The sequence below is a fragment of the Rhinolophus ferrumequinum genome, chromosome 25, assembly GCF_004115265.2.
Source record: "Rhinolophus ferrumequinum isolate MPI-CBG mRhiFer1 chromosome 25, mRhiFer1_v1.p, whole genome shotgun sequence".
Taxonomy (NCBI): Eukaryota; Metazoa; Chordata; class Mammalia; order Chiroptera; family Rhinolophidae; genus Rhinolophus; species Rhinolophus ferrumequinum.
In genome coordinates, this window is record NC_046308.1 from 17649153 (window position 1) to 17662356 (window position 13204).

Here is a 13204-nt window from a genome sequence, read left to right on the forward strand (position 1 = left end):
TTTACCTTATTTTTTTTCCTGTTTTTAAAATGGTTTTTGTTGTTCCCTCCTTTTTCTATTCCTTTAGATCAATTAAGTTGTAAAAAATGTACTTATTTCTCATCCTCTAACTAGTTGGGAAATATAACCCTCTATTTTTATTTTTGTGTGATTATGCATATTTATTTTAAAAGTAATCTACTCTTTCTTCTCTTCTCAAATAACTTACAACACTTTAACTTCCTTGCTTTACATTTTACTGTTTAGTATTTTAATTTGTTATTGCTCCCTAAATGAGACATTACTCGTTTGATACAATCAGTATTGTTCCAGTTTATTCACATTTACCTGGTTCTTTGTCCACTCTTCCTTCATGCCTCTCAGACTGTTACACGTAGGATTGCTTTTCTTCTTTATGAAATACTTTTCTTGGAAGTATTTAGATACAGGAATCTGGTAATGAACTGTTTTGTTTGTTTGTTTTGGTCTAAACATTTGTACAACTGTAGAATTTTCTGGTCCTCCAACTATGATCACAGAAGATCAGACGTCATCTAAACAGCCCCCCACTAAGAGGTCCTCGTGCCTTGGCTGGAGGAGCCTGGGTGCAGGTCGGCTCTGCGGTATGTTCTCCTGCTGGCGACTGGGAGGTTACAGTGTATTTATAAGGATAAAACTCTAGACAGAGGTACGTGCTCATTAATACACATGGCCACTCTGTACTGCAAAGAAAGCTAGAAGGTATGGACTGTGCACAGAAAGAGACGCAGATACAGCACTTAAAACCGAGGGAACTCATGCTTTAATAGACACTGAAATCACAAAGGAAGGCCAAGTGCCTTAGCAGTCTCAATAAAAATATGAAGTTCTTTTTACATGATAAATTTCATAATATAAAAAGTTTAATGCCATCTGGAAACTGTGTAATTTACAAAAAAAGTCCACATAGGCCAAAGATGGCTAACACTGCATACAAGGGGCATGAGTGCCAAGTGGGGAAGGGGTCTGAGGAAGGGAGAGGCGACCGCACGTGTCCTTACATGGAACATCTCTGACGGATCTGGCACAAACAAGGCCCTAGTTCACAAAGCACATGTACAATCATTTTAGATAAAACAACAAAATATGTGATGAAAATTATACAGTTTTCACTTTCTGCCTACATACTAAAAGCAAACCAGATTATTGCGTGGCGTTTTTTCCAACCTGAACAGAAACTAACAGTGACCGTTCTTGTGGGAGGCAGCGAGACAGGCAGGCACCGTACTGAAGACTGGCTACAATGATCACCTGTTGAGAGTCACGGGGACAGACAAGGTCAGGGTTAAGGGCGGTGTGTGCAGCACCTGGTCTCCTGCTGAGACCCAGCAAGTATCCGTGTGGACCATGGATTGTTTCAAATGGGATGGAGGTGAGAAGTTTTTCATTTTACTACACACGAATGTGGATCAAAATGTAAATTTTAGTAACTCCTTTTGTCTTGGTATTTTGACTTCGTTTGAATCAGCAAAGTAGTTGAGTACACTAGTGAGAATTAAGGTAGAGCCCATTGCTACCTTGCTTTGTGGTCATAGCAAGGTTTCCAGGAGAGGGAGATTTTATTGCTGGTGTTCAGTGTCCTTGCATCTGGTGGAGAGTATGGGCAGGGCATGCCAGTTTCCTGAGCTGAAAAAGAATTATATCCAATGATATCTGTATATGGAGAAAAAAATTTTTTTTGTAAATTTTACCCACATGCATGAACTCCTTCCAAAGTGGGCAAAGACCCACATCCTGTGGAGGAATCATTTGCTTCTGTCCACAGGGCTCAGGGTGCCATGCACGCCCACCCTTCTGTCCACAACCTGATACTCACTTTCCCTAGATTGTAGAAACAACACATTATTCTAATTGTTTTCTGGTATCGATACCAGGAGTCAGCAAACTTTCTTACACGGCCAGGTATTCGATATTTTAGGCTTAGTGGGCAAAGAGGCAAAATCAAGAATATTATGTAGGTACTTACATAACTATTTAAAAATGTAAAATCCATTCCTCGCTCATGGCTCTAAAAAACCAGGCTTCTGACCAGTTAGCCTGTGGGTTGTAGTTTGCCAACCCCAATCTGTACAAAGAAATCTGTGAATTATACACTCTCACATAATTTTTAAGTGCATACTTTTTTCAGCGTAGCCTGAAAAAGTCACCTTGATTTTACATCCATTTCACTTATAGAAAAACACCAAGACTGACAGTGAACATAAAGAAGCAGTGACTCTACAATGATTTTTAGTTTGGTCCTATGATTTCATCATCTTTGCTTTCCTTCATTGACGCTTATATCTAGGACAAAATTTAAAAATCACATATAGCATTTGGCTTTTCAACATGAAACCTAAAACAACGATGTACGTAGGACTGAAACCAGGTGAGGATCCATGAGTCCTCCTGGCTGGCTTGGTAACCCCGGGAAGTGGTCTGGGTGGTGGAGGGTGTGCCCTAGAGGGGGCACCTGGGCAGCACCTCATCCTCACGGATGGAGCAGACCCAGGCCTTTCCTCCAGGGCTCCTTGGCACTTGGGAAAGAGGCTGAGATTTGCTGAGAAAGGAACAGCCCCAATATCTACAGATGGATTCAGAAATTTCCTTTGAGGTTTAGTTTTTGTTGTTGAGGACCTGATTTTGCTATCTAATGCACAGTGCTATAAACTTGGCTTTCATTTGCTACACTAGTACTTTTCTGACCATTGTTTTCCCTGCTGACATAAAGACAACCTCTTACTTGCTGCCTTCTTTATATTTTGCTTCCAGTGTTGGAATCAGCGTTAGAATGAGACCACCTTATTGTTTGCTTTCATCCACGTGGCCGTTGCGTTAAATGCAGAAACCTCTGGCATAGCTCAGAAGAATAACAAATTGAATAAATATTATTCTTTCCTCTTTTCAGAGTACAGCGAGGAACAGGGCAAGTGGTCAGTGTATGTTTATAAGGTGAGACTCCACCCAGGGTTAAAACGCTACCTGGGGGTCTGGTGTTGGCGTCCGTCCTGCCAGCGGCTGGGTGGCTGCCCACCTTCGTGTGACACACATACACCCTCAGAGTGAGGATGGTGGGATTGTAATTTTAGCATTACCTAAAATTCTCCAACTAAACTTAGTACTAATATGGTTTTCAGCATTTCATTACTTTATTCAAATAAGTTAATGGTCACCCCTCCACAGACTATTTATTCTTTTGGCTCCTCCGAGCTGGCAACACTTTCAGGGCTGTCCGTGTCCGTACTTCGGCAGTCGTCTGGATGTCAATCCAGCAAAAGCCCCCACCTCTCAGGCTATGGACAGTAAAGCCTTCTGTGTGTTCTTGTCCTGCAGATGCAGAGCAAGGGGCGCTGGTCACAACTGAGATGAGGGGTCATAGCATCTCACAGGCTTGGGGAGCTGGGTTGTGGGAACCTGGCAGCAGAGTGAGATAGAAGTGGTTCTAGAGGCCTGGAGATGGGAACGGAGAATATAATTCAGCAGCTGGTAAAGGGAATAGGAGCTGGAAGGCTAGATTCTGGTTAAATCTAGTTAGCCGGGGATTTTTTTTTTTTTTTTTTTTTTTGCATATAAGGACTAATTTCAATCTTTCCCCCCAAAACTTTGATAGTTACTTATTGATGACTATTCAAAATTTGACACTTTAAAAAACTTTTTGAGCTTTTAAAAATAATAGCTATAAATGCAAAGTACTATTGATAATAAAACCAAGTTGTTTATCCACGTACAAAAAAGGTCAGTAATGTTTTAAAAGCACAAAGTTGCATTTTAAATCACAATTGCATAGTTCTGAAATGCCTGGATAAGAGTTACATAAAATTTTTAAGAAAATTCAAGTTTGGTTGACAGTGGGGCCCCAAGGACATTTGTAGAGCTCGATGAAGCCGGTTTCAGATTGGAAGCGCTGTTTCCATGTGAATTATTGCATCCTTACTGTGATGTTACAATAGCATGAGACCAAAATTGCTACAATTATAAATCATTGGCATTTTTAAAACCATAATTCTGTTTTTGGCTAATATAACACTTTCATGTAGAATTCAAGTTAGAGAGATTTTATATATCCCACCCCCAACCAGCACCTGAAAGCCTTATAAAAGCTCTATTTGTATTTCTGTGTATAAAAGGTACTGCATATATACCTCTTAGCAAAATATGTGTTCCCTTTCCTCTCCCCACCCCAGAACCATGACCATTTTTGTACAAAAATCCTGTTGAAGAATCAAGAAGAGAAGCAGGGAGTTCAAAGGTAAACATTTGGTGAAGTGTGTAGAAAATTCCACGAGCCTCCTGTACCAACCCCCACAGAAGTCCTGGCTTTTGGTGAATCTGGCCCGGAGTCCCAGAGAAGCCACCATCCGTGTGTGTGGTGGCCTCTGGGCGTGGCTGCCCCTTGCCCGGAGAGCGCGCCCATCGTGAGGTGGCTGGTGGCTTCGTGGCACTCAGGCCCAGTGAATGCCCAGACCCTCCCTGCGGCTGCTGCTCTGAGTCAGTGCGGAGAAAAGATGCTTTAGCATTTAGAGGAAGGAAAAAATCTTCCCGGGGACAGGAACTTGTAGCCGTTTCCAGAAGGAAGTCTCAAAGGGCGAGTGGGAGCCGCCGCCGGGGGGCTGGCCGGCAGCGGCAGCGCGCTCACCGCGGTGCCCTCGCTGTGCCAGTGCCCGTTGGGAGGGGCCTTCGCTGGCACTTCTCCGCGGTGTTGCAAAGACAGCTCCTTAAGTTCAAGCTTGTCTGTTCCTTCCTCCTTCTTATTGTGCCGAGGTGACAAATTTAATAGACTGAGGACATCTCTTTTGGAAGTCATCGTTCCAGGGGCCCCCCGGAATATTTTCATTGGGCCCGTGGGGTGCTGGGGGGCACTCTGCCAGAACATCTTCAGGTTGTGGACGGCCTGCACCTTCTCGTCGATGGCCGCCATTTTCAGTTTGTCTATGTCGGGAGCGTCGGCCGGACTCGAGCGAGCGGACCCGGCCGAGGAGTAGGAGAGCGCGGGGGACGGTGCGCTGCCAGCAGGAGACTGATGGCCTGAGCTCGGGGACATGTTCCTCGGTGATTTGGAAATGTGGGCGCTGTAAGGAGAGCTGGGGTACTTCAGTTTAAAGAGAGGCTGGTCGGTCAGGGACGTCTGGGAGTCGGAGCCGGGGGACGGCCGGCCGCTGTGCTGGCTCGGGCTGTCTTTGACGGACGCCTCCGACGCGGTGGGGCTGCTGTATCCCGAGCTCACCTTGGGCAGCGATGAGCTTCGGGCCGGGGGCTTTGGTTTAGCAGTGACTGGTGACGACTGACTCTTCTGATGGGAGAGGGCAGGCCTGCTGAACGCGCTCGTTTCGGACGCTCTGAACACGGCGGCGCTGCTGGGCACGGAAACGCCGTCTTCTGGGTTATTGCTCTTGCTCGTCTGACCGCCGCCCCGCTGAAGACGCTCTACCGCGATGAGGTGACTTTGTGTCTCCTCTAGAATCTTCTGGGCCAGCTCTTGTGGATCAAGCTTTGGGTTGCTTTCTTCTTGGGATTTCACGGTACTATCTGTTTCTGTGCTAGACTGGTCTGATTCTCCCGTATCTGAACTTGCAAGTTTTCCAACTTTTTGGAAGGGTGAGTTGGGGCTGGGGATCAGAGTCATTTTAACTGGAGAATTTGGAGTGCTTATGCTCCCCTTGCAGCTTGCGGAAACTTTCCCACCCCCAGTTGCCCCTCCTCGGGGCTGTTTGTGATCTGGTGAGAAGCACGTCTTTCTGTTTTCTTGGTAGGCTGACAGAGGCTCAGTGCTGATGATGGAAAACCCTTCATATTCTTCCTCTTCTTTGCTGCCTGCAGGGCGCGTCTGGGGGGACAGCTGGCTCCGAGGCAGGGTGGATCGCTGCGGGTAAGTATTCTTGGACCGGTCGTAGTCCTGCCGTCCTCGGGCCCCCCCACCTTCTGACCCGCCCTCGGGCTTGGAGACAAAGCTCATTGAGGAGGCGATGGAGCTCAGACTGTACACGGAGATGGCATCGGAGGCGATGCTGTCCGCACCGGTGGGAGAGAAGGGAGGGTGCTGGTAGCCCAAGGGCAGGGCGTTGGAGACAGACTGGGCCGAGGCCAGGGACTCCAGGGAGGACGAGCTGTCAAGGCTGAGGCGTTTGGGCAGCTCAGTAGAATCTAAGACAAAACGTATGCGCCCAGAGGGCAGTTAGAATTCTGTATGGTTTTGAGTTGTCTTTCAAAATCACAAGCATATTTATATGTATATAAGCTAGCAAAGAATTATATAAGTGTGACTCCTATACAACTTGAATTCATCTCATAACCTGAAAAACCCCTAGGAGACCTGAGCGGCCTGCACGCTGCAGACCCCCGCCATCGGGCCCATCTGGACTCTGCTCCCTGTCCCATGGGACCCCCATCGGCCTCCTGCTCTGACCAGGTCGGTGGGCAGCCTGTGATGTCCCCTGCCCTAGATCCACACCCACCGTCCCTCCAGCGGCAGCCCCGTTAGTCTACATCCCAGCAGCCTCCTCAGAAGTCATTTACACCCACGCCCTGCCCTGCCTCCCCTGCCACCCTCTCACCCCACTCCACTCAGGCTCTTGGCCTCCCCAGTTCTTGTCAAGGTCACCGTGTGGCCAGGCTGCCACCTCCGTGTTCACTGCTCAGCTCTGCACACCCTGCCCTCACTGACAGCTCCTTCCAGGGCCCTCATCTGTGTGACCTCTGGGTCCCGCCCCCAGTGCCCCTCGGATGCCTGTGCACAGTCAGGTCTCCCCAGCGGCCTCTCCCTGAACTCCACACTCATAGACGCAGCTGCCTGGATAGTGTCTAACGGATACTTCAACCCTCCTGCCACTTTCAAGGTCACAGCCAAAGGCAGCCTCATTGTGGCAGCTGGTCCAAAACACACAGTATTGCCTTTGACCCTCTCCTGTCTGACACACGTTCTTCAGCAGATCCTGCTGTCCTGCCTTCAGACCACGGCTACCACCGAGCCAGCATTTAGTGCGCAGCCTGCATGGCCCTTGGAGAAGGTCAGTCAGGCAGCTGTGCGCCCGGGGCCGCCTCCCAGTCCCAGCCCCAATCCAGGGACCGGGACTCCTCTCTGGTTCCATCAGCTCAGCGCCCACCCTTGCGCTTTCTAGCCCCTTCCCCCGCTTGTTTTATTAGCACTTGGCAGCCCCTCATCCATACACTGCGTGTATTTTAATTGTAACTTCCAGGAGAGCAGGCAGTTCTGTTTACTGCTTTTCAACAGCCCCTAACACACATAAGAAAACGTTTCTTCACTTTTTCCCCAAAACGTTCGTGCTGGCGTCCGCCCCCAGGGGGCGCAGGGCGAGTGGGGCGGGGCGGAAAACGTACCGAACAGGGCAAGCAGGGACTGGAGCGCAAAATGCATAGTTCTCCGATTGGCTTGTTTCCCGGTTTTCAGGATTACTTCCTCCTGACCAACTTCACAGAGATCAAAACCTAGAGGAACAAAATATACAAACATCTGCTTCCTTAGGGAAGATTCTAGATCCTGAAAAGATGAGAGCTGTAGGGCTCCTTGTACAGTGCCATGGGAACCCCCGCAGGCCCCTCAGCAAATGGGGCTCCTTCACCCGTAACTGCCGGCCCTCGGGGCTTCCCGTTTGCCGTGTGCAGACCTCCCGGCCTGGCTCCCCTCTGTCCCTTCATAGAGCAATGGCTGCTTTCCCACCCAGAACTGCATTCGTGAGAGCTGCAGGTCGGCATTAGGAACGCTCCTTAACCTTTTTCTTCTCCATTCTTTCGCAGAACAGTCCACTAAGGAGACTGCCCAGGACAAACACTGGCCACTCCCTTGGGCACTGAGTCCAGTATTGAAAGCTCGTGCACGGACGGTGGAAGCTTCTCAAGGGCAAGGACAATGTCTCCAAAATGCTCAGGGTCTGCCGTCAAGGGCTTTGAGCTCTGCGACGGTGGAGAATCTGCTACCTTGGCTGAACGGCCCTGCAGGGCCTCCACTCTGCCAAAGCCCAGGGGGGCTGCTCCCCGAGTCTCAGGGTTCTGCAGAGACCTGGAGCAGGCACAGCACAGGGCATGAGCCTCCTGAACAGGAGGCTGACTAACGAGCTGTTGCCACAACACTTTGACTTATCAGAGACATTGCAGAGGCAGCCAGTACATCTCCCCAGGAAGAACTCAGGAGGAAGAAGCCAAACAGACGCTGTGTCCACAGTAAGGCACCAGCAAGCAAGAATTTGGAGCCTGAAAGCCGTCGGCCCTGAGAACGTTCACTCAGACTCCTCAGCAGATCACTGAGCTCGGCTGAGATGGTGCAAACACTTGGTGCTGAAGGAAGATCCCAGGGGCACAGGCCCTGTGACCTCACAATGTTCCAGCGACAGGGCTGCCCGTCCTGTCATGCTGTGCGTTTCATTACGCGGCGTTTTTACCGAAGGAGAAATCTGGGTCTGTATTTTTATTCCTACTCGAGGATTCTGATATTGGTGTGACACTGTCATTCCTTGGGGAATTAGGTTCACTAAAGGAGCCACTCAGCATTCTGGTTGCTGTGGGACATTTTCCTCTCTGAACTCAAAAATAAACAGTCCCTGGAAGCAACAGGAAGGTCTCAGAGAACTCGGCATTAAAAACAAATTAATAATATAAATGTAATATTTTAGTTGGAAACCTCTTTTACCAAAATGATTTGAATTGGTTGCTCCAAGAGAATCGAGTCCTGGGGATAAGTGACTGCCCTGTGATGGGTTGTGATGGCGAATGATTAATGTCGAGGGCGTCTCTCTGAGCCTTGGAGCCCTTGGAGGGAGGGAGCCACGCAGGTTATGAGTGTGTGCATACCGACTCACGCCGTACATGTCAGTGGGATTTGGGAAGTACAGAGAAGTACAGGAACGTCAATGAAGATCACCCACAATCCCAGCACCAGAGAGCCAGTGATACCCCTGGCAAAGGGGCATCAAAACCGTCCAGTTCATAGGGGAGGAGGGCTGGCTCCCCTACCCCCACCCCCAAACCCACCCCCACCCCCATGGGAAGCTTAGGCCCTGCATGAGGACGAGCTTTTCCTTGATGAAAGAAGGTCTTGACTTCATCTTATCTCACCTGTGTCCTGTGTCACTGTCCCAAGCCCAGCCTTAGCCTGTGACAGAAGTGAGAAGACACCCATCCTGGGCGTGGACCTGGCCCTTCTCACTCTTGGTCCATTTGCTACTGACTACCCTGTTTTCCCGAAAATAAGACCTAGTCGGACAATCAGCTCTAACGCGTCTTTTGGAGCAAAAATTAATATAAGACTCGGTATTATGTTATATTATCTAAGACCGGGTCTTATATTCATTTTTGCTCCATAAGACACATTAGAGCTGATTGTCCGGCTAGGTCTTATTTTTGGGGAAACATGGTACATTTCATTAGATATAAATGTACTATGTTTACACCAAGAAGACTGTTGAAGTCAACAGAAAATAAGCAAATAGTTCAAATCATAAAGGGCATCATCAAAGTGTCCACTCACAGGACTTGGGGCCCCAGTGGGTAGGGGGCATTGTGGGTTTCCCCTTTTACTTTAAGTCAAATGGAGCCAGCCCTAAGCTGAGGTGGGCTGGGAAAGGCCATGTACAGAGTGGGTTAGAAAAGATGGCCCAACATTGAATGTCCTGGCCTTACAGGCAGAAGAAAATTCCCTTTTGAAGGACTTGCTGCCCTGCCAGGTCTGATGGCTGGTCCCTATAACAGTGATTCAGGCTGTGTCATCCTCCAAAGACTCCCTGCTCCCTCAGGTTAAAAACCACAGGCGATGCCCTGGCCTGGAGACCCACCGTCCCCTTTGCCAGCTCATCGGCCTCAAGAGCCTTTTTCTGCCTGGCTCTTCCATCCTGCAAACATCCACAGGCTCTCCGGGCCTGCCCCCCCACCCGCACTCCTCCAGCCAGCCAGTCACTAGGTCCCTAACACTTTTTTCTGCCACAGTGCACCCTCACCTTCTAAGTGCCCCCCTTAGGTTAGGTAATTACTGTCTGTCTGTCTTCCCCATGAGAACAAACCCTGAGGACAGGGCTTTCTGTCCTTTGCTCAGTGCTGCGTCCCCAGTGCCTAGAACACTGCCCGACACACAACAGGTGTTTGCAAAAGAGCTACGATGTGAATGGCACACAGGCTCTAAGTGGAGCAGGAGAGCAGCTTACAGTCTCTCGTGGTTTAGCAACAGATGCACCTGTTCTAAGTAGCAGGTCCATCAGGAGCTGCTCTGCCGCGTTAGTGTTGAAAAAGGAAGAGTCCTGAATTGGACAGGGCTCCGGATGAGCCGGTCTAGGCCCCCACGCTCAAATCAAAGGTCATTTCAATTGCATTTTTTTCCTGGCAGTTTCCAGTAGCCAGTGAAAAAGAACTCTAAAACCACTATTTTATGACTATTTTCTTTAGTTTTTAATCACGGCCTGACTCCCATCAATACTGGAATCTATCAGATTCCTACTAAGATGACTACAAATGAGAGAGACGAAATGATAACATAGGGGAAATGGGGCAAAACTGGGGGGCCATTTGGAAATTGTACTAAAGCACTAGAATCTTTGAGTTAACTACTGAGTAACAAAATATCTAAGAAAACACAAAAACCCCTAAGAATTTACCAACTTTACCCAACAGAAAACAGGAGAAAAATAGATTTTTTAAAAAATGGAACTAAAATGAATTAAGTCAAGAATGCTCTGTCCTTACCTAGAGCTGCCAGGAATTCGTGACATCCCGGGAGCCGCCACAGCTGGACGCTGATGGAGACCTGAATGGGCGCCGATGCAAAGTCCTGCTCCTTCTCGCAGGCCTGCAGCTGGACCAGGACCTGGTGAAGCTGAGAAGGGGGGACAGCATGAGCTCTCCCTCCCCCAGCTTTCCTTCCCCTCCGGCCCGCCTAGGATTTATCCCCAAGTTATTCTTGGGTCACCTGTTCCTGTCATCACTAATGCCCTTGCATGTGTGTCACATCTGAAGTTCTCTTTATGGTGCCTTCACACCTGTTGTCCTCTCTGTGGGAAGCTCAAGGGCAGTTAGGTGTTCAAGGTCGTGGGGCCACCCACAGACAGGGTTTCTGCTCCGAGTCTTCCTCACACATTTGCTGCAGGGCTACTGAGCGCAAGACGGGGCTCGGGGAGGAGATGAGGGTGGGTTATGGACCTGGTCGTCTCCCTCTCTTTAAAATCATCTTTATGACCTTGAGGTAAATGGTGAGGAGGAATCCAAGGTTACATCCTAGAACCTCAGCACAGCACGGCAAGAACCCACTCAAGTGCCTGTGGTGTTTCAGATTTCCTGCGTCTGTGAGCACTACGCAGGGGTCTCGTGGGCTCACACAGTATCGCTGCTGCCCCTGCTGTTCTGATGGAACTTGAAAGGTCAAATCAAGAACACAAGAAGGGTGGAGCAGGAAAAGGGGAGCCAGAGCAGAGGAGGGGGGCAGACGGCCGGAGCCAGTGGCACTGGTCACCCCAGCCCGAGCGTGTGTTGGCGTGTGCGTGTGGCTCCGAGACGGCACAGAACGTGCTCACCGAGCTGAGTGCCAAGGGGAGCTTGGGGTGGGTGGGGTGAGGGGCTCACCTGACGACAGTTGCTACTTAAAGTAGTACTCACCATTCCAACCATATTTTTAACAGCCTTCGGCCAGCAGATTATAAGAAAAAGAAAGAAAAAGAGAGAGAAAGAAGAGAGTTTAGACTCAAGCACAGGTTGTTATGCAACACGAGCTGATCACTGCTTTAGGAAGCGCCACACCAGGCCCGCGGCTCTGACCGGGACGGGAGGGGAGAGGAGCAAGAGTCAGCAGGGACACACAGGAAAATGAACAGCCACGCGTGCTCGGGGTCGAGGGCTCAGGGCCAGGGGCAGCCAGGCCCTGCCCTTCTTCGCCAGGAGCAGAGCAGGGCAGGCCAGACTCAGGTGGGGAAGCACACCGTGGGCACGTATAGGCCACTCTGTAAACCAAAGTCCAAGGTTCGGGAGTGACTCAGCAGATGTCCACCAGCCACCAGCCGCTGGAGGCAGCCCAGGACACTTCCCTGGGGCTGGGCCGGAGGACAGCAAGTCCCTGTGCTGCCACCAAAAGCAAGAAATTAAGCAACTGGCTTTGTGGATTCTCAGTCTTGCCTGGCAAATGTAACTCTAGCTTTTTCTTTTTGTAGCGCACAGACTTCTAGCTCTCCTGAGTTCAGGATGTTTTAATGTGCAACGTTCCAGAAGTGTCTGCCCAATTCTATTCAAAAGCGGAGGTAACACACTTATTACAAAATGAGTAGGAACTCAACAAAGTGTCCAGATGGAGCTGTGTTCCAAATCCGGGCTGGACACAACCCCAGGTACGTGGAGGCTCCAGGCCCCGTTCAGATTTTCAGAGGTTAATCCTAGATGGAGGAGCTGATTTCCACATAGAAATATTTCTGCTTAAAATGGTATCTGCTGATAAATATATAATAATGTGTATTATTTCTTCAAAATTATTGCACTCCAAGATGACCACAGAACACTGCTCTGCTCTGCAGGGGTTGCTGCCCCTCCAGAAGCCCTCCCACATGTGGCTGTCCCCCGGGGAAGACACAAGCTCTGAGGCCAGGCTGGGAGGGGCCTCCATGGTGCTGAGAATCCTCCAAATACCTGAATGAGATCTACATTTTCTTCAAGTATTTTAAAAATCCTGCTAAGCGGCATCTTGACATAGAGCTGTTTGTGTTCACTGCTGTGCCTCAGTGGCTGTTTTGTTTCAGGTGGGGTTCATACTGTGATCTGAGAATAAGTATTGGAACACCTGTTGCCCTGGCTTAGGGAAGGGGGCTGTAACACTTGTCAGTCAGCAGGAACAACTGGTGGGTGGGGACGACAAGGTGCAGGAGGCCACTGAATAGAGAGCTCAGGAAATGCCTTGAGACCCACAAGCGTCCCCTGAAGGCCCTAAAGCTCTTGGGACTCAGCGCCCCTCCATGTCTAGCACGTACTGGGGAGGGCTGTTCTCTAACACCCAGTTTCGCTTTTTCCCTCTAATCACAAAGGCTGAAAAAAGCCTTGCGGTTGCGTTACTTGCACGTCCCTAGGGCCAAATCAGTGTCTTTCCAAGTCGGCACAGCCCTCAGGCCTGGGCTCAGCCGTCCTGGCTAACTCACCCGGCTGATGAGCTGCTCGCCCGTCTCGGAGGCAGTGATGAGCTTGCAGAGGGCCTGGAGGGCAGGGTTGGGCAGACCTAAACCAAGAAGGAGACGGG

The 13204-nt window shown here is 49.6% G+C and overlaps 1 protein-coding gene across 4 annotated transcripts in view; it reads right to left on the reverse strand.

Annotated features, from left to right (window-relative positions):
- Positions 1-2944: 2944 nt before the first annotated feature.
- The window catches only part of TTC28 (tetratricopeptide repeat domain 28), a 624117-nt gene continuing 613857 nt past the window's right edge, over positions 2945-13204 (reverse strand). For 3 of the 4 annotated variants that reach the window (XM_033097458.1, XM_033097460.1, XM_033097461.1), the window contains 5 exons: positions 13107-13183; positions 11587-11610; positions 10681-10810; positions 7333-7440; positions 2945-6138 (listed from right to left, as the gene is read on the reverse strand). In XM_033097458.1, coding sequence (XP_032953349.1) covers positions 4508-6138; positions 7333-7440; positions 10681-10810; positions 11587-11610; positions 13107-13183 — 1970 coding nt within the window. In that variant the 3' untranslated portion in view covers positions 2945-4507. The remainder of the gene's footprint in view (positions 6139-7332; positions 7441-10680; positions 10811-11586; positions 11611-13106; positions 13184-13204) is intronic. The other variant, XM_033097459.1, reaches the window with a different exon arrangement.